The sequence below is a fragment of the Microcebus murinus genome, chromosome 13, assembly GCF_040939455.1.
Source record: "Microcebus murinus isolate Inina chromosome 13, M.murinus_Inina_mat1.0, whole genome shotgun sequence".
Lineage (NCBI taxonomy): Eukaryota > Metazoa > Chordata > Mammalia > Primates > Cheirogaleidae > Microcebus > Microcebus murinus.
The window spans coordinates 80,455,631-80,479,843 of NC_134116.1; the positions used below are offsets into that span (position 1 = coordinate 80,455,631).

Genomic DNA, 24,213 nt, shown 5'->3' on the forward strand with positions numbered 1-24,213 from the left:
TTTCCATGGCTTTCCTTCTGTGTGAACATTCGAAAGCTTTTAAAATGTCACCATTCTGGCCGGGCGCGGTGGCTCACGCCTGTAATCCTAGCACTCTGGGAGGCCGAGGAGGGCGGATTGCTCGAGGTCAGGAGTTCGAAGCCAGCCTGAGCAAGAGCGAGACCTCGTCTCTACTATAAATAGAAATTAATTGGCCAACTAATACATATATAGAAAAAATTAGCCGGGCATGGTGGCACATGCCTGTAGTCCCAGCTACTTGGGAGGCTGAGGCAGGAGGATTGCTTGAGCCCAGGAGATTGAGGTTGCTGTGAGCTAAGCTGACGCCACGGCACTCATTCTAGCCTGGGCAACAAAGTGAGACTCTGTCTCAAAAAAAAAAAAAAAAAAAAAACAAAAATGTCACCATTCTCTAGCCTCGTCTCTAAAAAATTAATGTGTTCATTATTTTGAACTACCCAATCAGTCAGAAAAGCTAACTACTGGGACAAACTGGAATCTTCTAAATTTCAGTGGGTCAAATCCCTTTTTTAAAAATTAGAATTCTAATTTCCGGAGACTGAAAACCATTCTCAAGCTTTCCCTTCTTCACTTCTAGATGACAATGGTTATTTGAGAAAAATAAAAAGAGAAGAACCTCCCTACCTCTTCAAAAAACCTTAAAACATTTAGTCTTTTGATAATCAGATTGTGAGTGCTGCAGGAATCACTTAATGCTACTTGGCTTTTTGTTGACAAATGATTGTTTTTTTCAACTCCTAGCTTACAGCCAACAGCTGGGAACCCGAAATGTATGCATAGGACGCAGTACTTAGCGATCATAAAGCCTGGGAAACAAAAGCTACGGGAGCCCAAAGAGTCCAAGGTTGCAAATCTAACTTGGACCACAGGCAGCTGCAGCGCGGGCACCCCTATCCCCCGTGTCAAGGACAAAGCTGCCCCTCCCCTGTCTCTGCAGGAGTTGCTCACTCCCCCTGAGAAACCCTCTGTAAAACCCAAGGCTTTCCCCGCCCTCATGGTGGATGCTCTTTGGCCTCCACCCATCTGCACCCAGATGTTCAAAATAAAACAGCATTTTGCTACACAGGAGGCTTCGTGTGTCTCGGCTCCGAACTTTACACTGGCCTCCATGATCCTCCCATCTCAGCCTCCCAAATGCTGAGATCACAGGCGTGAGCCACCGCGTCCAGCCGAGTTTTTTTCAAAGTGTGAGGAAGAAACAAATGTTAAGTGACGTTTTCTTGTCTAAGGATCCGTGATGTTTGTAACTTAACTTTGCTGATTATTTCTCCATATGGGGACCTTGCTCCGTGCCTTACTGAACTGAGAGAATTTTGAATTGATACTGCCAAGGCATAGATTTAGTCTATCCCACCCAGCCCATCTGAGTTCTGGTAGATAAAGTGAGCAAATGCAGAACCCAACAACTGTTGCTTTACCTAAAGATAAAAATAACTTAAATAGGGCAGGTGTGGTGGCTCATGCCTATAATCCCAGGACTCTGGGAGGCTGCAGCAGGAGGATTGCTTGAGGTCAGGAGTTTGAGACCAGCCTGAGTAAGAGTGAGACCCCATCTCTACATAAAATACAAAATTTAGCCAGGCATGGTGGTGTGCGCCTATAGTCCCAGGTACTGGAGAGGCTAAGGCAGGAGGATCCCTTGAGCTCAGGAATTTGAGGCTGCAGTGGGCTATGACGACTCCACTGCACCCTAGCCAGGGTGACAGAGCCAGATTGTCTAAAAAAAAAGAATTAAACAAATTCTCCTCAAAATACTTTTTTTTTTTTTTTTTTTTTTTTTTTGAGACAGAGTCTGACTCTGTTGCCTGGGCTAGAGTGCCATGGCGTCAGCCAAGCTCCCAACAACCTCGAATTCCTGGGTCCAAGCGATCCTTCTGCCTCAGCCTCCCGAGTAGCTGGGACTACAGGCATGCGCCACCATGCTCAGCTAATTTATAATATATATACTTTTAGTTGTCCAGCTAATTTCTTTCTATGTTTTTAGTAGAGACGGAGTCTTGCTCTTGCTCAGGCCGGTCTCGAATTCCTAAGCTCAAATGATCCACCTACCTTGGCCTCCCAGAGTGCTAGGATTACAGGCGTGAGCCACTACGCCTGGACAAAATACTATTTTTAAACTATCTAATGGACACCCATTTTTCATGTAATAGTTTCCTTTTATTTTAATACTGATCTGTCCAAATAACTAACTTGCAGCATTAACAATTACATATTGGCTATGGGCCAGACTTTCAAGAAGAGATTATTCTCACAGAGCAAGTTTTTTCATAGATAACCTTGCTCTCTCTCCTGGAATATGACTGCAGGTTTTCTTCCTAACTGAATTAGTGTGTGTGTTTCAGAATTTGGAATTTTTTTTAAACATTGAAAACAATTTTTTTGTTGTTAAGACAGAGTCTTGCTCTCCTGCCTGGGCTAGAGTGCCATGGCATCAGCCTAGCTCACAGCAACCTCAAACTCCTGGGCTCAAGCGATCCTTCTGCCTCAGCCTCCGGAGTAGCTGGGACTACAGGCATGCGTCACCTTAGCAAGGCTGATGGATGCATTTACAGAGATCTATCAGGATTCTTGTCTGTTTTCCTCTCGTGACTTGCAGCATTGCATTGGCAAGGCGCATGGCTGGATTTAGTGTGTAGACTGTGGCTGCAGACACAGCAAGGTGGATAACACAAGCTGGATGGCTCCTGACACGGTGACGTGCACACGGCAGGGCTCACAATCACAGTGGCTGTGGGTCTGCTGATGGCAGCTGGCAGCCAGTCCAGAGTGGCCTTTCTCAGGTTTCTCCTGCACTTGGGAACACTTGAAGTGTTCAGTTCCTGATACTCTTTATTTTTCAAGAGAGCATGTTAGACTAATGTTTTGTTTTGATCATTTGAAAATGTGGCATTTTAATTACTAGTAGAGAATCCTTAACGTATTTTTAGTTGCAAAGTCTTAAGATTCTATCACCTCAACATTCTCTTCTAGCTTTAAAGTATCATTATCTGTTATGCACAATAGTTGGCTTTTCCTTCTTTGTACTGTGATGTCAGCAGCAGAGATAGTAACTATATTTTTGTTTAACAAATGTTCCCAGAGAGCCACTAGTTTAGGAAAGACAGGAAATATAGTAAAGTTGGCTATAAAGCAAATCCCATGAGTTTCAATTTAAAAAACAAAAATACCCCAAACAAGCAAATAATCCTATATTTCCAAGGAAAAGTGTATATGATACTCAACTAATCACTTTTGGTGGAGAGTAAGTAGGAATGATTTTGGAGCCCATGGTATCATAGTTGTATAAGGAATACTCTGAAAATAGAGAAGATGTTATTTGCGAAACATGCCTGATTTCAGGAACCTTTTAACGCGAGGCATCTACACTTTTCTAGACTATAAACATTTTTCTCATGTCTAGTGAGAAATTATTTGAATTTGAACAACTTTCTCCTTCTCTTCTATTTTAGGATATGAAGAACATATGGCTATGCTGGAATACTACCCCCTCCACCCCCACCCCAGGAGAGTGTTCTTATTGAATAATAAATCAAGGAATAACAAGTCAGGCATTGAAGGGGAGTTAACTAGTAGGCAAATTCTAAAGTGCTTCTAATATTGAGATTCTACAACGTCAATTTTTTCCCTGAAATCCATGGCTCCCAGTTATAACCCACTTTATTTATTTATTTTGAGACAGAGTCTCGCTTTGTTGTCCAGGCTAGAGTGAGTGCTGTGGCGTCAGCCTAGCTCACAGCAACCTCAAACTCCTGGGCTCAAGCAATCCTCCTGACTCAGCCTCCCAAGTAGCTGGGACTACAGGCATGCGCCACCATGCCCGGCTAATTTTTTCTATATATATTAGTTGGCCAATTAATTTCCTTCTATTTATAGTAGAGACAGGGTCTTGCTCTTGCTCAGGCTGGTTTTTTTTTTTTTTTTTTGAGACAGAGTCTCAGTTTGTTGCCCAGGCTAGAGTGAGTGCCATGGCGTCAGCCTCGCTCACAGCAACCTCAATCTCCTGGGCTCAAGCGATCCTCCTGCCTCAGCCTCCCGAGTAGCTGGGACTACAGGCATGCACCACCATGCCCGGCCAATTTTTTGTATATATATTTTTAGTTGGTCAATTAATTTCTTTCTATTTTTGGTAGAGACGGGGTCTCGCTCAGGCTGGTTTTGAACTCCTGACCTTGAGCAATCTGCCGCCTCGGCCTCCCCGAGTGCTAGGATTACAGGTGTGAGCCACCGCGCCTGGCCTGTAACCCACTTTATAAAGCCTCAAAATTCAAAATACTGTTAATTTGAAAGGAAGCATACTCATCCTCACAATTGATAGCATTTTTTTTTTTTTTTTTTGAGACAATGTCTCACTCTTTGTGGCCTGGCTAGAGTGCAGTGGCATCATCATAAATCACTGGAACCTCTAGCCTCAGCCTTCCAAGTAGCTGGGGCTACAGGTGCATGCCAACCACTCCTGGTGAATTAAAACTTTTTTTTTTTTTTTTGTAGACAGGGGTCTTGCTGTGTTGCTCAGCTGGTCTTGAACTCCTGGCTTCAAGTGATCCTCCCACCTTGGCTTCCTAAAGTGCTAGGATTATAGGCATGAGCCACTGTATTAGCCCCTTTTCTTTTTTAAAGGGGTCTAGTTACAAAGTTCTTATGTAATTGCACAAAACAAATGCTTTGGAACTCAAGGCCTAGTCTGAAGCTTTATAAGCCTCAAACATTTAATGTCACAAACTATTCATTTATCTACACTTTTGCAGATATATCACTAACCTTTGGTAATTACTCTTTGTCTCAGCTAGAGTCATTTTGTAATCTTTTTGCAGAATGCTGTACTTAGTTGACTATTAAGTGTCTATGTTAGGCACTATGATTACTCACTTAGTTTCTAAAAAGAACCACTAACTGCATTTTGGCTCATTTTACCCACTGGTGATAAAAGGTACTTCCTTTGTTTCTCAAGCAATAAAAATCTTGTTAATTCACTTTCTCAACTTCGGGTTGTAGAGATGTCAAATACAAGAAACAGCATGTTTTTCAATGGCTTACTTACAAGTAGGCTGAAGAAACATAGGAAGATTTCAACAGAAGAAACTTAAAACACTGAAATAAATTTGACTCTCTGTGTCATTTCAGAAAGCAGAACAAGCACCAAAAGGTAGAAGTCACAGAAATGTAGATGGCAGTTCAAAACAAAACAAACTCCTGACCCAAACAACTTAACAGTTGCAGCTGGTTTGAATACTGCTGTCAGGACCACTGGCCTGGAATGTGGTGAAGGCAACGGAAGCCTTGGAGGTAAGGCTGGATTACTAGAAAGGCACATTCTAAATAATGTACCTTTCAACACGGATTCCATAATTGGCATTACTATTATGAATTCCTTAAACTCGACCAAACTGATCTTACAGGATTCAAGGAGCCAGGTAGTCAAGGTGAGGGTTTTCTGTCCCTGTTTTCTCCCTCTCCTGTGTGAAACAGCCCTTGGGAAGTGAAAAAGGCGAGAGACAAAGTGGGACTTTTCTGCCATAGTGTCGCAGCGGCCCGCTGTCCAGATGCATGTGGACAGCTCTCCTGCAGAAGGCCCTCCGTCAAGCAAACGAAGCGTCCCATCCAGAAATGCCCTCTCCCTGCGTCAGGAAGGCACCGAGAAGCAGGAGGCAGAGATGTTCTGAAAGCAGGGGCGCTCCCAGGAGGAGGAAGGGGGAACGTCCCACGTCTCAGAGATCCGGCGCGGCGCTGGAGCGAGGAGGGCTAGCAGGGGTGCGGGGAGGCGGTGTGGAGGGCGGAGAACCGAGTGAGAGGCTGGCGTCCGGGCCGCGCCGGCGTGCGCGAGCGGGTGGCTGGGCGCGGGCCGCGAGGCAGCGCCACCGTATAGCACGCATGCGCGGGGCCCGGAGCCGAGCGGGACGCGCGGCGACCGCCGTCGGGGCCAACCGCCAGGGTTTCGCCCGGCGCCGGCTGCAGCCGCCCCCGCCCCAGCGTGGCGGCCCGGCTCCCTCTAGTCCCGTCGCCGCCGCCCAGAACCCAGCGGCCCGGCCAGAGCCGCGGACGCCGCGACGCCGGCGTTGACGGCGGCTGCGACAGCCTCGGGAGCGCGTGAGGCTCCGGGGTCGCGGCGGCGATTGGCCGGCCGCGGCGCCCGCTCCCAGAATGCAGCGCATGGCGCGTCATTGAAGAGAGACCATGATGGCGGCGGCGCTGGGGCCCCCAGAAGTGATCGCTCAGCTGGAGAACGCGGCCAAAGTTCTGATGGTGAGGACGCTGCGCCCCCGGGGCCCCGGGATCCGCGGGCCTCGGGCTGGCTCTCCCACGCCAGGCCTTGCTGCCCGCTGGGCTGGCGACCGGGAAGGCCCTCCAGGGAGCCCTGGAAGTGGAGGAGGAGGCGGCGGTGGCGTGGCGCAGGATTCTCCATCCTACTTTACCTTCTGTCTTCGTACCCTCCTTCCTGGGGCTGTCCGATTATCCTGACTGCCCAGTACCGCAGCCGGGTGTCGGAATATAGTGGTGTAGGAAAGAGGGTTTCCTGTGCCACGGGCTTCACCCTGCACCTTTCTCCGTAGACCAGGTCGCAGATCTAGGCGCGGGGCGGGAGGTCAGGTTTGTCCCGCTGGGCTTGGTGTGGGGAAGGGCTGTGTGCGCGCTCCTGGGGGGTTGGTGTCGAGAGGCGAGGGATGGCACGGCCCGCGTGCTGTTAGCAACCCCTGCTCCCTTCGTGCATTCGGGTCCCCTAGAGCTTCCCTGACATGCTGCCACCTCTGGGGTAACCGCAGCCGGCAGCACGTGGATGGACCAGCAGGAGGGAGGGAGGGGAATCTTTGAGACCAAGGTCATTGGGGCAAAACTTAGTCCAGTACCGAGTTCTCTTCGCGTATTTTGGAGAACCAAATCTACAGTACTCTTTGATTTTCTTCTTACACTACAGTAAAGAGTTTGATTTGGTTGTTTACTTAGGGAGTTTGAGAAATCCGAGTCAAAGGATGAAAGTATTCCTTGCTGGGAGTAGAAAATAACGATAAACTACATTCAGTGTTTGTATTTGCTGGCTCAGCTTTGTTTTTGTAAATAATGACTTCCGTGTTTGTAGATATTTTTGGAAGTTAGAGGTTCATTTGATTACTTGAGTTGATTCAGACTAAGAATTGTATGCAGCCAGCTTTGTTGCCTTTTTGAACTTTTCTTTTCCTTTTGGTTTGGTGTGTGTTCGAGTGTCACATTTAAGAATATTTGAATTAATTCTAGCATAGTTTATAATTCTGTTAATCAGATTTTGTTTTCACACAGCACCAGATATTTCAACTTCTTTAAAAATCACAGTCTAATAAAATCAGGGTTTATTAATTTTGCTTTGTTTATGAGTGAAGTCAATGTATCATTTTGTCACAAAACTGAGGAGTAACGTTTTCAAATTCTTAATCAAGTCCAGAAATAACTTGCTAGTATCCCCATTAATACAAGGTTCTTAAAAATCCCTTATATACAGCGTTTCCTGAAATTTTCCTAGGAGCTAGGGGCCACATTTTCATTAGATTCTAGAAAAAGTATGTGACCCCAAAAACACCACCTTAGTTCTTACATTGATCAGATAAAATTAGTGTCCTTCATCATTGGTGTGATATAAATGAAGTATTTGTGCTTGCCAGTACATTCCCTCTCCCTGGGCAAAGCTGGTTTTATCACCTATAAGGGGACAGGTGAGAAGAATAACAATACTGTTTATTGAGTGCCAGATATTGGGCTTGATGCTTTACATACTTTAAATATTTTATTAATCCTTGCAGCAGCTTTACAAAGTTGAGAAAGAGTTTGAGTGACCTGGGTTACATAATTACTAAGTGGCTGAATTCGGTCTTGAACTCTTCTGTTTGGCTCTAAAGCTGGGTGTCTTTCCACTCTCCTCCACCATCTCTCATATATGTCTTATAGATAATCTGTTTACATGCTTTATATCTTTTCAGAGGAGAGTAGTGTTGAAAAAAATGTTATGAAAAGTAGGAAATTACTTTTTGGAAATTTCCACTTACTGTTCAAAAATGTATACCAAAGATGTATAAGAGTAGCAGTTACTATATTATTTCTCAGTACGAACACTGTATTCCAATTTATTATTAATAATGGCTAACATTTGTTGAGTATTTATTATGTTCAAGGAACTATGCCAACAACTTTACATATATTAGCATATTTAATTCTCAGTAACTCTATGAGATCATTATTATTGTTTTCGTTTTCATTTTATAGACTAAGGAACTCACACATGTGGATCTAAGTAATCTATCCAAATTTACATGAGAAGTAAAGCTCAAGTTTGTTACAAGTTTGTAGTTCTTAACATAGAGGATAGTGGGACCAGAAAGGAGGTAGTTTAATCCATTTGGGGATACTTAAAATTGTTAATACTCCTTCGATTATTAAGCATTAAAATATATATCTAAAAAAGTGATTTTAGCATGGATAAATAAATCTGTGGGTCTGAGGAAATCTTCTTTATAGAAAATTGCTATATTTTAATTGTTAATATATTTAACAATGTTTAAATGTTAATATGTTTTGAGATTCAAAGTATTAGTAATGTATTTTAAAATTTTTTTTGCTTAGTTTTTTTATTAGGTAATATAGTTTTTTTATGAAAATTGGCATAGTTTAGTGCACAGGACAATCTTCACAGATCTTTGATTACAGAGGTCTTAACTGACAGAGGCTAGGATGAATATCAGGAGGAAATTATATCAAATTTTTTTAGTGCAAACATACATTTTTGCTAATGGGATGTATAGCTTCTGTCGGCGTCTGTCAGGGACTAGGGACCCTGAAAAATAAGAGCCTCATCTAAGCATTCTCCCTTCCATTCTGCAAATGGGGAAACAGGTTCAAAAAGGTAGAAGTGACTTTTGCCCAAGGTAGATCACAGAGCAAATTAGTGATATAACTGATTCAGAACATAGATGACCAGACTTTCATTTCAGAACTTTTACTTTTTTTCTTATAATTTTTTTACTCTAGCATTTGCTTCTTAAAGTTCATATAATACCATAAATGTTACATTTTATTACTTAGTGGAAAACTTCTGAATGTGGTATATCTATATTCAGGCCTATTAGGTTATCAGATAAGCTACCAAATAAAGTAGTCCAGTCATCCCTTCGCATTGGTGAGGGATTAGTTTCCTGACCCTCCCCCAACACCTGCAGATACCAATACTTGCAGATGCTTGTCTCTTATATGCAATGGCATGGTATTTGCATATAACCTATGCACATCTTCACATATACTAAAATGTAGTAGGTGTTTTGATTTTGGAGACACCATTATTGAAAGACTTACTGTTCCTATAGTATTAATACTACATTCATTTGAAACATAAACCCAAAGAATGCTTTGTTTGTTTATGGTCCTGCATTTCCTTGGTTTTATTCCCCTGTTTCTATTAGGTTGTTTTGGATTGTCTGTAGTGATTGTGTGCAGTGATAATGTAAGATAGTGCACGTATGTTAACTGATAGTAATACATTATAGAAAAGTAGTTTCATATATATGTTTTAAAACCAGAATGGATTTAGTAGGCCTAAATCCAACTCTAATGAAAGGGATTCATGACTGGTTTTTGTAGATTTTATTATAGTGGAGTTTGGTTAATATCCATAAAAATATGTGCAAATTTGTAGTGCTATACAAAATTTCTTACTTGATTCTTACCTCAGTCCTGTAAAATAAATAGAGTGACGAGATATTCTTAAACCTTATAAATGAGAAAATTCTATATTCGGAGACGGTTTTGCCTGTGATCATATAGCTAGCTGGGTTCTGGAATTCAACCTCTGGCCATTCATTTATTTTAGAACATTTCTTGGTATGTATAGGTTATGCACTATGCCATGTATGCTGAGGAGACAGGAGAAGGACCTTCTTTTCAGGGAGTACATAATCTAATGAGGGAGAAAGCCAAAAAATATTAGCCATTGTTGGTTCGTTGGTAATGTTATGATGGAAGTATGTGCTAGTGTTCTGTGAAAGTATAGAGGACAAACATCTATACTGATGTGGGGATCTAGAAAGGGCTTCTTGGAATAAGTTACCCTTAACTGAGTCATGAAGGCTGAATTGGAGTTTTCCAGTTGCATAAGGGATATCCCAGGTGGAAGGCTGTATTTGTACGAATGCCCGAGAGAATAGTGTTTGGGGAAATACAGTGTGTTTGGGGAATATTTGAGCATTCAGATTTTTTGTTTATGAGTAGATATTTCCTGAGCCCCTCTTGTGTATAAGAAGGTATACTGCTTTTATTTTTTTGTAACCAAATGCACATATCATAAAATTTTTAATTGAAACAATTTATTTTTCCTATCGGAAAGATTCATTACATTGAGTGAGCATCTTTATTTCAACTGTCTTGTCTTTTTTTTTTTCTTTTTTAAGATGGAGTCTCACCTTGTTGCATAGGCTAGAGTGCCGTGGTGTCAGCCTAGCTCACAGCAACCTCAAACTCCTGGGCTTAAGCGATCCTCCTGCCCCAGCCTCCCATGTAGCTGGGATTATATGTGCATAACACCACACCTGACTAATTTTTTTATTTTTTGTAGAGACAAGGTCTGGTGTTGCTTAGGCTGGTCTCGAGCTCCTGACCTCAAGCAGTCCTCCTGCCTCAGCCTCCCAGAGTGCGAGGATTACAGGAATGAGCCACTGTGCCCAGCCAAAATTTGTGGTTTTGCATTTATAAATCAGGTCATTCTATTTCCACAGATTTATTTAATCATTGCTAGCTAAGCATAACCTTGTTAACAAATAAAAGGAAGAATGTCTTTTGAGTGAGAAAGAGCTAATAAAAAAACAATAAACTTTATTTTGGAGAAGAGAGTGGGATTTACTCTTTATTCATTTGTAATTGTAGAAAAAATTGGGTCTACTATAAAGTGACAGGATATTTTAGAGTAGGGACTTTCAAAATTTAATACATGGGTAATCAATTTTATGGTGATTTTTAAAACTGCAGATGCCTTTGCTTTAACTATAAAGGTTCTGATCTAGTAGGGTGTGTTTTGTTCCATTCCCTCGTCTTAAAGGGCTGAGTAGGTCTGAAAAGGCACCAGACTTGTTGGCCTCTGTCTCATATCCCACCTGTGAAGCTGTTCCTACGCACTGTCTTTGTTTTCCAGCCCGGACTGACTACATAATTTGCAGGGCCCAGTGAAAATGAAAATGTGAAGCCCCTTATTCAAAAAGCAGGAAAAAAATGCCATTAAAAGTTATAAAATATAAAGCATTTTTCTTTAAAAATATTGTATTACTTACAAAGTGTAGTAAAGGTAATAGTGATTTATAAATAACAACAAACTTATAAGTTATAAAAATATTTTTTGGTGTCAATTTTATATAATACAATAAATAATATTTTGTGTGTTGACAGATGATACAGTATTTCTGGTTTGCTTTTCTTTTTTTTTTTTTTTTTTTTTTTTTTCTGTGTGCTAGTCCTTATATCTGGTTTGCTTTTCAATAGGTCATCTATGGTATAGGTCATCTATGGTATAGGTCATTTATTAGGTCATCAACATTTTTTACTTGTAACAAGTGTATTTTTAGTCGGTATAATTGGAAGTGACGTCAGTTGCTCTTGCCAAATGCAAGATTGCTAATAATTTTTGATAATTTTAGCTTTTGAGAAGGATCTTTCTGCTAATGCAACTATTACTACAGTTGTTATAGTTTATAGGTTGTAAAAACACTATGATAAATTTTTGATTATTTTAAAATATAAATTTTATGCATTTAGAGCCGATGATTCTTGCAGAACATTTTTCTAAAAAGATTTGACGGTGGCTCACGCCTGTAATCCTAGCACTCTGGGAGGCCGAGGCGGGCGGATTGCTTGAGGTCAGGAGTTTGAAACCAGCCTGAGCAAGAGCGAGACCCCGTCTCTACTATAAATAGAAAGAAATTAATTGGCCAACTGATATATATAGAAAAAATTAGCCGGGCATGGTGGCACATGCCTGTAGTCCCAGCTACTCGGGAAGCTGAGACAGCAGGATTGCTTGACCCCAGGAGTTTGAGGTTGCTGTGAGCTAAACTGACGCCATGGCGGCACTCACTCTAGCCTGGACAACAAAGTTAGACTCTGTCTCAAAAAAAAAAAAAAGATTTGACTTTTCATCCAGATCAATTTCATATAAATTTGAATTTAATTTTAGATGTAAATTTTTTTTTTTTTTTTGAGACAGAGTCTTACTCTGTTGCCCAGGCTAGAGTGCGGTGGCGTTAGCCTAGCTCACAGCAACCTCAAATTCCTGAGCTCAAGCAATACTCCTGCCTCAGCCTCCTGAGTAGCTGGGCCTACAGGTACATGCCACCATGTCCGGCTGATTTTTTCTGTTTTTTGTGGAGATGGGGTCTTGCTCTTGCTCAGGCTGGTCTTGAACTCCTGACCTCAAGCAATCCTCCTGTCTCTGTCTCCCAGAGTGCTAGGATTACAGATGTGAGCCACCATGCCTGGCCTAGACGTAAATTTATATGATATTTTTAATGTTTCCTCTGACAATTCTTGTTACTTGTAGAGGTCTTATTAGACACCAAAAGTAGGAGCCAGGTGTGGTGGTGTGTGCCTCTAGTCCCAGCTACTTTGGAGGCTGAAGCAGGAGGATCACTTGAGGCCAGAAGTTTGAGACCAGCCTGGGCAACATAGCCAGACCACATCTCTTAAAAAAAAAAAAAAAGGAAAATTAGCTAGGCATGGTGGCACATGCCTGTAGTTTCAGCTACTCAGGAGACGGGCAGTAGGATTACTTGAGCACAGAAATTCAAGGCTGCAGTGAGCTGTGTTTGCACTATTGCACTCCAGGCTGGGTGACAGAGTAAGACCGACCCCATCTCTAAACAAACAACAAACAAAAAGAATCCAAAGGCCAGGTGCGGTGGCTCACGCCTGTAATCAATCCTAGGAGTCTGGGAGGCCAAGGCGGGCAGATTGCTCGAGGTCAGGAGTTTGAAACCAGCCTGAGCAAGAGTGAGACCCTGTCTCTACTATAAATAGAAAGAAATTAATTGGCCAAATAATATATATAGAACAAAAAATTAGCCAGGCATGGTGGCGCATGCCTGTAGTCCCAGCTACTCGGGAGGCTGAGGCAGCAGGATTGCTTGAGCCCAGGAGTTTGAGGTTGCTGTGAGCTAGGCTGACGCCATGGCACTCACTCTAGCCTGGGCAACAAAGTAAGACTCTGTCTCAAAAAAAAAAAAAAATTAAATAATAATAAAAAAAAGAATCCAAAAGTAGCTTCATGATTTGTATATACTTAAAAATGCCACTTCATTCCTCTTGCTGCTGTATCTTTAATTATAAGGAAAAAGTATTTAAAAATTGTTTTTCTTATTAATAATTGGTTCATCCAAAGCTTTGTATTACAATAGTATTCTTTTCTGTTGAATGTGATGATCTTTAAACCTAATTTCTATTTCTAAGCATGTAGAGCAGTTTTCAAAACCAGAGATTCTAAACTCTTTGAAGAATTCGAATAACTCCCTAAAGTGCTTTATTGCAGTGTCCCTGTATACATGTTTATTCTGTAATTCATTGGCAAAGTTCACTGCCTGCTTATGGCAGTTTCTCCTGTGGTGCTCAGGCCAGGAGAGTTATATTTGTGCAGGTGCCTCAGTGGCAGGCTCTGCAGATGGACAGGCAAGCAGGCCTCCCACTGTGGGTCCCAGCACTGTCCCCATATGCAACACTTTCTCCCTTTGCTTCTGCCAATCCGGGCCCAGATCCCATCCCAGCCAAGGACAGGGGGGACTGTGGTGACCCAGATTGCCCTGAGGCATGTGTGTGCACCTGGCCACCAGCCTGTCTTCACTACTCACACATATGCTGCATTGTCCGACGGGCTTCACTTAAAACACAAATTCAAAGATAAAATTCTTATGAATTCCATGTCGGTGACAGTAGAACATCACATTAAGCATGGGGCCCTTTTGAGAGTAGGGCCCCTACATGACTGCACATGTTGCATAGCCATGGAACTCACCCTGGGCTCCAGTATAGTGGGCTTTCTTCAGTCTGTCACGCTGGGTCTGCACCTTCCTTTCAGAACCTTTCACGTATGCATTCTGTTGGCATGGAACCCTACTCCCGTCTTTGCCTAGTTAGCTTCAGTTCTTCAGATCTCACTGTAGTTGTTTACTTTGTCAGAAAAGCCTCACTACTCTGAACTAGCATAAATTCCTGTTTTGTAGTCCCATTTGCTTTGGTAGCATTTATTATACCTGCAGTTTTACACTATTTGTGTAATCATCTGATAGTCCTCTACTAAATTGTAAACTCCTTGAATGTGGAGATTCTCTTTGTTTTTTGCATGTCACTGACTCGAATTTGTGTCCAAAGCATCTAACACATTGCCTGGCTCATCGTGGGCATTTGATAGTAATTTGTAGATTGAAATATACAAGCAGAAGGCATGCAGTATAGTGGTGGGGTCTACAGACAGATTACCCAGGTGTGAACTGAGGTTTTATTACTGCTTGCTCCTTGTGAGGCTTTAGATAAGTTATTACCTTTCCAGTTTCTTGTAACTTTTCTTCCATTGCTTTTTCTCTGCATCAGCCACACCAGCTTTCTGTCGATTCTTCTTCCTCCTGTCCTCTACCCTGCCACAGGGCCTTTCATGTACTCTTCCTTCTGCTTGGAATGCCCCTTTTCACTTTTATGTAGTCCTGCAGGCCTCTTAGTCACTTTCTCAGGAAAGCCTTCCTTAGCCTCCCTGAACAAGGTGAAATTCCCAGTCCTGTACTCAGATAACTGTGTAGATTTTTTATAACATCTATTACATTTAGAATCCTATGTTCATTTGTGTGATTGATCAATGACTCTTGGCCCCCTTCCTAGGTCCTAATAGATATTATAATACTTTAGGGACTTTGTTTGCTTTTCCTTGATTGTGTGTACCTAGCATGCAGCACAGGGCTTTGACACATAGTAGTTGCTCAGTAGTATCTGTTGAATGAAAAAAATGAGTGAATAAATGAGGAATGGAGTAATGTGAAATGAGCCCTGGGAAATAGCCAGAGCTGAGTTATCTTAAGGTCTTCTTAAAATATTTTAAAGTTTTTTGAGACAGCGTCTCGTCCATCACCCAGGCTGGAGTACAGTGGCACCATCATAGCTCACTGCAACCTCAACCTCCTGGGCTCAAGTGATCCTCCTGCCTCAGCCTTCCAAGTAGCTGGGCCTACAGGAATGTGCCACCACACTTGGCTAATTTTTCTATTTTTGGTAGAGATGGGGCCCTGTTCTTGCTCAGGCTGGTTTTGAACACCTGGCCTTAAGTGGTCTTCCCTCCTTGGCCTCCCAGAGTGCTAGGATTATCGGGTGAGCCACTGTGCCCAGTCTATCTGGAGATCTTATTTACCCTAATAATTTCCTTGAATTCATGCAGTCTACAACTTGTCAGATTTGTGGTTTCCATGTTTGACTGGCAGCGGTGTGAAAAATCTCATCTGAGAGAGGTAATACATGAGGTAGGAAGACCAGTTAGAGCTGTTGAAGTTGTTCAGCATAGAGATGATGAGATTTTGACAAGACCATGGTAGGAAGGAATATATTAATCTTCTTAATTTTTTTAAATGCTAAAGTAACTTTGGTGAAGGAGGATGAATTTGTATTTGAAGGGAGCTGAGGAGTACCCCCAAAACAGCTTGTATACATTCAAAATTTATTTTCTCAACTTTTATCATAAAAATTTATAGAAATTTCATTCTAATCTATAACATATCTATGTTTTAATATAAAATTATTTGCCCCAAAGTTTGAACAGGATTAATAATTTCAGAAAGCTGATCTATCTTTATTTTGTGGCTTTGTGGCAGGGATTAAAGAACTAATTAGAAAACAAATCAACAGTAAGATAATGACCTAATCAGGTGAGATTTTAGAAAAAAAGTCACTCATGCTATATCAGTACACACACATGGAAAAAACATGACAACTTTAGGAATTGAAAGGTAATGTAACAGCGGATCTGGACTGTCTTGACTCTTCTTGGCTCCACCAGTGACAAGCTGTGTGACATTTGGCAAGTTATGTAACCTTCCTGTGTCTGTTTCTTCATTTTTGAAGTAGGGGAGTGAGCCGGGCATGGTGGCCCACACCTGTAGTTCCAGCAACTCTGGAGGCTGAGGCTGGAGGATTGCTTGAACCCAGGAGCTCGACTTCAAACTGGGCAACATCGCGAGCCTCTGTCACTAATAAAATAAATAAAATAATAATTCTAAACTACCTCAGGGGGTTAATGTGAAGATTAAATGATTTAATTTACACTAAAAGTAAAGTGTTTAGCATAGTGCCTGGCATATAGTAAGTGCTTTATAAATGTTAGTTCTTATTTTGTACTTTAATGTTGCATCAAAGCACATAAATCAAAATAACCTTATAGTAAGCACTCAAATATTTGTTGAGTTAATTAGATTTTTTTCTAGACGGCTGTCTGATAGAACTGTTTGCACTCATGGGAATGTTCTCTATCTACTCTCTGCAATAGGGTCGCCACTAGCTACGTGTGTCTGTGGAACCACTTGCGACAGTGGCTACTGTATTGGACAGCACAAGTCTAGAGTACGGCTGTATGTCTTTTTGTTTCATCTTTTGATTTGTAAATACTGATTCCGCATTTCAAATATTTCTCATAGATTCTGGCGTATTACTTCTGGTTGTTGTATTTCCACCGTCAAAGTGCAATACTGATTCTAGATATTAAATGCATCTTTAACAGGTTCTAGCTTCTTACTTCTGGTTCTTTTCCTTGCTCTAGCATCATTAAAACATAATACTTTGGAAAACATTGATGGCATGCAATATTGATGAAGAGAGGATGGATATATTCTTTGTTTCATAATTACAAATAATTTTCATTTTTTGATTTATAAATTAATCTAAAATTAGAATGATGAAAACAATGAATTTTTTCATAACCTTTATGTACACCTACTTTTTTTTTTTTTTTTTTTTTTTGAGACAGAGTCTCGCTTGTTGCCCAGGCTAGAGTGAGTGCCGTGGCGTCAGCCTAGCTCACAGCAACCTCAAACTCCTGGGCTCAAGCAATCCTGCTGCCTCGGCCTCCCGAGTAGCTGGGACTACAGGCATGAGCCACCATGCCCGGCTAATTTTTTTTTTATATATATATTAGTTGGTCAATTAATTTCTTTCTATTTATAGTAGAGACGGGGTCTCGCTCTTGCTCAGGCTGGTTTCGAACTCCTGACCTCGAGCAATCCGCCCGCCTCAGCCTCCCAGAGTGCTAGGATCACAGGCGTGAGCCACCGCGCCCGGCTTGTACACCTACTTTTAGCATTTGACCACATAAGAACTGTGTCAAGTAATTTTTTTTTACACAGATATCGTAAAAGATGAAAGAATACTGCCATATATCCTTTTAACAGAACAGATTGGTTCAGATTCTTGTCATAGAATATTGGGTATTGAAGTAATTCTTGTGTAATGGCTCTGAATGAGAATACTGTATTTCCGTTTTGTCCTTGGAAGTATAATGTTCACTCATTGATTCCTGAGTTTGAGAAAATTCATGTAGGGCAGGATTTGTCAACCTTGTCACTACTGGCATTCGGGGGTGGATAATTGTTTGCTGTTGAGGGCTAGGCTGTGCACTGCCGCATGTTCAGCAGCATCCCTACCTTCTATCCACTGGTTGCCAGTAGCACTCCCCAGTTGTGGCAACCAAAGATGTTTCCAGATACTGCCAGGTGTCCCCTAGGGAACAAAATTACCTTAATTAAGAACCACTGATCTAAGATATCATCATCTGAAGACTCGAGGTCTAAGAATACACTTACATTTTACTATCGTCAATTTTGTTATCATTCATAGACTCTAGAGCAGCTGTGTCCCTAAGAACTTTCTGCAGGTATGTTGTACATCTGTGTTGTCTAATGTGATAGTTACTAGCCATGTGAAGTGCTTGAAATGTGGCTAGTACATCTGATGAACTAAAATTTTAATTTAGTTCTAATTAATTTAAATAGCCTCATGGCTAGTGGCTACTGCATTGGACAGCACAGGGAATGTCATTTACATTCATCTTCTGATTTGCCTCATGATTATAAGACATTTTCCGTTGTCAGTTTCTTCTCTTTGTCATTATGGTGGGAAGTGAAAAATTCCTAATTCTTAACATTATTCAATGAAATCTTTTAAAAAAAGACCACAAAGGCCAGGTGCAGTGGCTCATACCTGTAATCCTAGCACTCTGGGAGGCCGAGGCTGGTGGATCGCTCAAGGTCAGGAGTTCAAAACCAGCCTGAACAAGAGCGAGACCCCCGTCTCTACTGAAAATAGAAAGAAATTAATTGGCCAACTAAAAATATATAGAAAAATTAGTTGGGCATAGTGGCACATGCCTATAGTCCCAGCTACTTGGGAGGCAGAGGCAGGAGGATTGCTTGAGCCCAGGAGTTTGAGGTTGCTGTGAGCTAGGCTGATGCCACCGCATCTTGTGCACTCTAGCCTGCGCAAGAGTGAGACTCTGTCTCAAAAAAAAAAAAAAAAAAAGACCACAAAGATGGTATCTCCAGGTTTCTTTTTATACCTTCTTGAAAGATCATGGTATACTTTGGGCAATGTAATAAAAAAAAAATTGAAGATAATGTAATAGAGCTGATTTATTTAATTATTGCTTCCCTCTTCTAGTGATGTTGTCATTCTTCCATTTTATTATTATTTTAGTCTTTTCTTAGCATAGTTGGGAATAACTGATGAGTCTGATTAAATAATTCCTTGGTTCCTTCACCTGTCTAGTGACTGAAAAGAAAATAAACAAAACAAAACAAAAGAGAAATAATTCCTTGGATCATGAAATAGCAATATATTTCAAGATATAGAAAAAATAAAATCACTAAGATCCTGTTGTATATATTAAGCTTATAAAAGGGTCCAGTGGACCTGTAAGGTAACTTTAAGATAAGAGTTTTATTTTTTAATTAAAAAATAAAATATTTTAAAATTTTATTAAAAAAATTATTTTCTCTTTATTCTTTGGAAGACCTCTAAGAAAAAATAAAAGTCATGCATTACATGTTGTAATGCTTGATAAAAATATCAGATAGTTAGAAAAATATAGTTAGTTAGAACTGCCAAAAAAAAAAACAGCTTCAAAAATTAAAAAAATTTGAGGTTAGTGGACCCTGATAAACTGACAGTTAAGGGAATGCCTTTACTGTATCAACATTAGTAATATGTTTGCTATAGGATTTTTTTTTGAGACAGAGTCTCACTCTGTTGCCCTGCATAGAGTGTCATGGCATCAGCCTAGCTCACAGCAACCTCAAACACCAGGGCTCAAGCGATCCTCCTGCCTCAGCCTCCCAAGTAGCTGGGACTACAGGCACACGCCACCATGCCTGGCTAATTTTTTTAATATATATTTTTAGTTGGCCAATTAATTTCTTTCTATTTTTAGTAGAGATGGGGTCTCGCTCTTACTCAGGCTGGTTTTGAACTCCTGACCTTGAGCGATCCGCCTGCCTCGGCCTCCCAGAGTGCTGGGATTACTACAGTGTGAGCCACCGCGGCCGGCCCTATAGGTTTTTTATAAATTCTTTTTTATCAGGTTAGGGAAGTTTCCATCCATTCCAGCTTTGCCACAAGTTTGGTTAAGTATCTTAAACATGTTTGTTTAACATGTTTAGCATTTTTTTAAGCATTTTTATGATAACATAATCTCCTATACTATGTTAATATAATGAGATATTAGTTAATTTTTTATTGTTAACCCAACTTTGGCACAGGGCACATTATTATCTTTATTTAAAAAGTCCATTGTTGTATTTGGCTTATGACATATATCTTTATTATTAATATTTTAATTGACAACTCATAATTGTATGCATTTATAGGGCACAATGTAATGTTTTAATATACATATATAATGTGGAATGATTAAATAAAGCTAATTAACATATCCGTCACCTCACTCCTGTGAAATATCTTTAAGATTTTTTCATCTGTATTCACAAGTAAGATTGCCTCATACGTTTCTTTTCCTCCACTGTCCTCATCTGGTTTTGGTATTGGCATGTTTATGATATGTGAACCTCCTAAAGTGGCTTGAAGAGTGTTCCCACTTTGTAGCCTCTTGAACAAATCTGTGTAGGATTGTAATTATTAGTTACATTTATCATCAAAAATTTGTTTGCTATTCTTTTACTTTTTATTTTCTGAGACATCTGTAGGTTCCTTTTCTTTCAATTCTTGCTTATTTATGTATTTGTGTTCTTCCTCTCCTACTTTCCTCCCTTGATTAATCTTGCAAAAGTTTATCAATTTTTTAGTTATTCTAGAGAAGCAGCTTTTGGCTTTTTTGTTTATCTCTATTGTGTATTTATTAATAATTTATTTTGACAATTCTGCTCTTCTTTCATTCCATTTTCTTTGGGTAGATTCTGCTGTCACTAAGTTCTTAGGTTGGATGTTTTGCTTATTTATTTTACTGTCTTAATTTCTGATGTAAGCATTCATTTATCTCTATCTAGTACTCTATTAGTATTCTACAGATTTTTGATATGAAGTATTTTCAGTCAATTCTAGACATTTTCTAATTTTCATTATTTCTTTTTGCACCCTTGAATTTTTCTATTTTTTTGTTGTTAAGTCAATTTCTAATTTAATTTCTTTTGGTCAGAGAATGTATCATGTGCATACCAGTTATTTAATTTTTTTGGATATGTCTTATGGCCTAGTATGTTGTCAGTTTTTGTTCAGTGTGTGTTTGAAAAGAATATGTGTTATCTAGTTAAAGGTGCAATGTATTTATGCCCATTAAATTAAAATTGTTAAATTCTTTTGTCTATGTAACTAGCAGTTACCAAGAGACATGTTATGTTATTCTTCCATTTTAGCAGATTTGTTGGCAGTTTTGTCAGTTTTTTGTTTTATATATATTTGAGGCTGTGTATTATTATATACTATTTAGCTGACCCTTTTATAATTAATTATGAGATGGTCCACTTCTCTTTAGTAACCTTTTATCTTAAATTCTGTTTTTTTTCCCTGATAGCTACATCAATTTCATTAACTTTTTTCCTCTTCTTTTTGTTTTTTTAAGAGACAAAGCCTTACTCTGTCACCCAGGCTAGAGTGCTGTGGTGTTATCGTAGCTCACTGTAGCCTCCAACTCCTGGGCTCAAGCCATCTTACCTGGCTCAGCCTCCTTAGTAGCTGGGACTATAGGTGTGTGCTACCACACCTGGCTAATTTTTCTTATTTTTTGTAGAGATGGGGTTTTGCTGTGTTGCCTAGGCTGGTCTTAAACTCTTGAGCTCACGCAATCCTCCTGCCCAAGCCTCCAAAAGTGCTTGGATTACAGGTGTGAGCCACTCTACCTGGCCATTTCATTAACTTTCTTTTGATTAGAATGTTTGTCTTTTTCCATCTTTTTACTTTCAGCCTTTCTATGCCCTTGTGCTTTATATGCATTTTTTATGAACACATACATTTGGATTTTCTCTTTTATCCAGCCTTATAATCTTTGTTTTTTATCTAGAACATTCAGTTTATTTTTTTGTGATTACTGATAAATTCTAATTTATTTCTATTATTATTGTGTGTGTGATTTTTTTTCTTCTTTTGGGGTTTGATATTTTAGTTTCTTTTTTTTTTTTTTTTTTTTGAGACAGAGTCTCGCTTTGTTGCCCAGGCTAGAGTGAGTGCCGTGGCGTCAGCCTAGCTCACAGCAACCTCAAACTCCTGGGCTCGAGTGATCCTTCTGCCTCGGCCTCCCGAGTAGCTGGGACTACAGGCATGCGCCACCATGCCCGGCTAATTTTTTTATATATATATCAGTTGGCCAATTAATTTCTTTCTATTTATAGTAGAGACGGGGTCTCGCTCTTGCTCAGGCTGGTTTTTTTTTTTTTTTTTTTTTTTTTGAGACAGAGTCTCGCTTTGTTGCCCAGGCTAGAGTGAGTGCCGTGGCGTCAGCCTAGCTCACAGCAACCTCAAACTCCTGGGCTCAAGCGATCCTTCTGCCTCAGCCTCCCAAGTGGCTGGGACTACAGGCATGCGCCACCATGCCCGGCTAATTTTTTCTATATATATTATTTGGCCAATTAATTTCTTTCTATTTATAGTAGAGACGGGGTCTCACTCTTGCTCAGGCTGGTTTCGAACTCCTGACCTCGAGCAATCCGCCCGCCTCGGCCTCCCAAGAGCTAGGATTACAGGCGTGAGCCACCGCGCCCGGCCCTCAGGCTGGTTTTGAACTCCTGACCTTGAGCAATCCGCCCGCCTCGGCCTCCCAAGAGCTAGGATTACAGGCGTGAGCCACAGCGCCCGGCCGATATTTTAGTTTCTGATTACATAGTTTGGATGTCATAAACTACATTCTTAATTTTAATTTTTATTCTTTTATTGACCATGGTAGACATTTTAACATCCATACTCACTTTAGTCTATCTGTATATTCTATCTAAGCCAGAATTGAACAAAGACTTAAAAACATATCTCTCCTGACTTAATGTGCTATTACTGTCCAGAGTTTTAATTATCTTTTTTCAATTTCACAAATTAATCATTTGAAAATATAATCAGTATCTGTTTATACTTAGTCAACATATTTACCAGTTTCTTTACTCCTTCATTGTCCTTTGTGTTCAAGACCTTTCATCTGGGATCACTTTACTTCTTGAAGTATTTTCTTTAGGAATTTGTTTAAGGAAGAGTGTGTTAGTGGTATACTCTCTTGGTTTTTATTTGCAGTAGCATGTCTTTATCACTCTAATCCTTGAAAGTCATTTCCCTGGATATACATTTCTAAGTTAATCGTTATTTTCTTAGTACCCTGAAAATATTATTCTGCTCTCTCTGGTCTGGCTTCTCTTCTTGCTTTAAGAAATCCATTTCAATCTGTTATACCCTTTGAGGGTAAATATCTTTTTTCTTTGGCTGCTTTTAAGATCTCTGTGATTGTTGAATTCTTCAGTTTCAGTGTGATATCAGTACTATGATTTTCCCCCTTTTTATTCAGTTTGGGATTCACTGGGCTTTCTGATTTCTAGTTTTAGTGTTTCTCTTCAATTTTGAAATACTTCCTGTTATTGGGTTTTGAATCTTCATCTTTCCCCTTTTTTCCTCTTCTCCCATTGGAACGTCATGCTGTGTCAGGCCAGATCCTGGCACAGAACGCTGAAGGGGGCAAATGAAGAGAGTTAACGAGACTGTTGGCAGAGGTTTGGGGAGGGGTAAGGTGAAGGGGACCACGCAGGATGGTGAAGCCATTCTTGGGGCCTGCAAGGGCAGTGAGGGGGAACAGAGGATTTGAGAGAGCTGTAGCTGTGTGAGAGGGCAGCCTTGCAGGAATTGTGGCTTTCTCTGGGCTTTCCAGGAAGAGAGTGAGGTGGCCTGGGGGAGCCCAGGACACTCTGCAGAGAGCAGAGAATAGACCTTCACTTTATTCTCTAGGACTCTTCACATTTGTGCCTTTCTACATGTATAATAATTTTTTATATCTGTCTTCAGTTTTCCCAGTTATCTTTTCAGTGTGTCTAATCTGACTTTTCATCTATTGAAGTTTTTTTTTTTTTGGAGACAGAGTCTCATTCTGTTGCCCTGAGTAGAGTGCCATGGTGTCAGCCTAGCTCACAGCAACCTCAAACTCCTGGGCTCGAGCGATCCTCCTGCCTCAGCCTCCCAAGGAGCTGGGACTACAGATGTGTGCCACCATGCCTGGCTAATTTTTTCTATTTTTAGTAGAGACGGAGTCTCACTTTTGCTTAGGCTGGTCTCGGTCTCCTGACCTCAAGCTGTCCTTTCTCCTTGGCTTCCCAGAATGGTAGGATTATAGGTGTGAGCCACGGCGCCTGGTCTGTCTATTGAGTTTTAAACATATATTTGTATTGAAGTATGTTAACATACAATAAAATTCACAAATCTCAATGTCCACTTGGATGATGGTGTGTGATCATATATATCTCTGTAACTACCATCCAAACAAAACATGTCTATTGATATTTATATTTCTCTTATTGCTTGTAAAAGTTCTGTTGTGATATCTTGCTCCTTTTTTAAAAGAAATTATTATGGTAAAGTACAACACAAAATTTACCATTTTAAGTATTTTCACATTGCACAACTATCACCAGAATTTATCACTATCTCTAGAATTTTCCTGTTATCCCACACTGAAACTCTGTACCCATTAAATAGTAACGCTCCATT

At 40.5% G+C, this 24,213-nt stretch overlaps 1 protein-coding gene across 1 annotated transcript in view; it reads left to right on the plus strand.

The window, feature by feature from the left end:
• The first annotated feature begins 6,135 nt into the window (after nucleotides 1–6,135).
• XPO4 (exportin 4) overlaps nucleotides 6,136–24,213 on the plus strand; it is a 116,574-nt gene continuing 98,496 nt past the window's right edge. Inside the window, exon 1 of the mRNA XM_076009559.1 lies at nucleotides 6,136–6,261. Coding sequence (XP_075865674.1) covers nucleotides 6,193–6,261 — 69 coding nt within the window. The 5' untranslated portion in view covers nucleotides 6,136–6,192. The remainder of the gene's footprint in view (nucleotides 6,262–24,213) is intronic.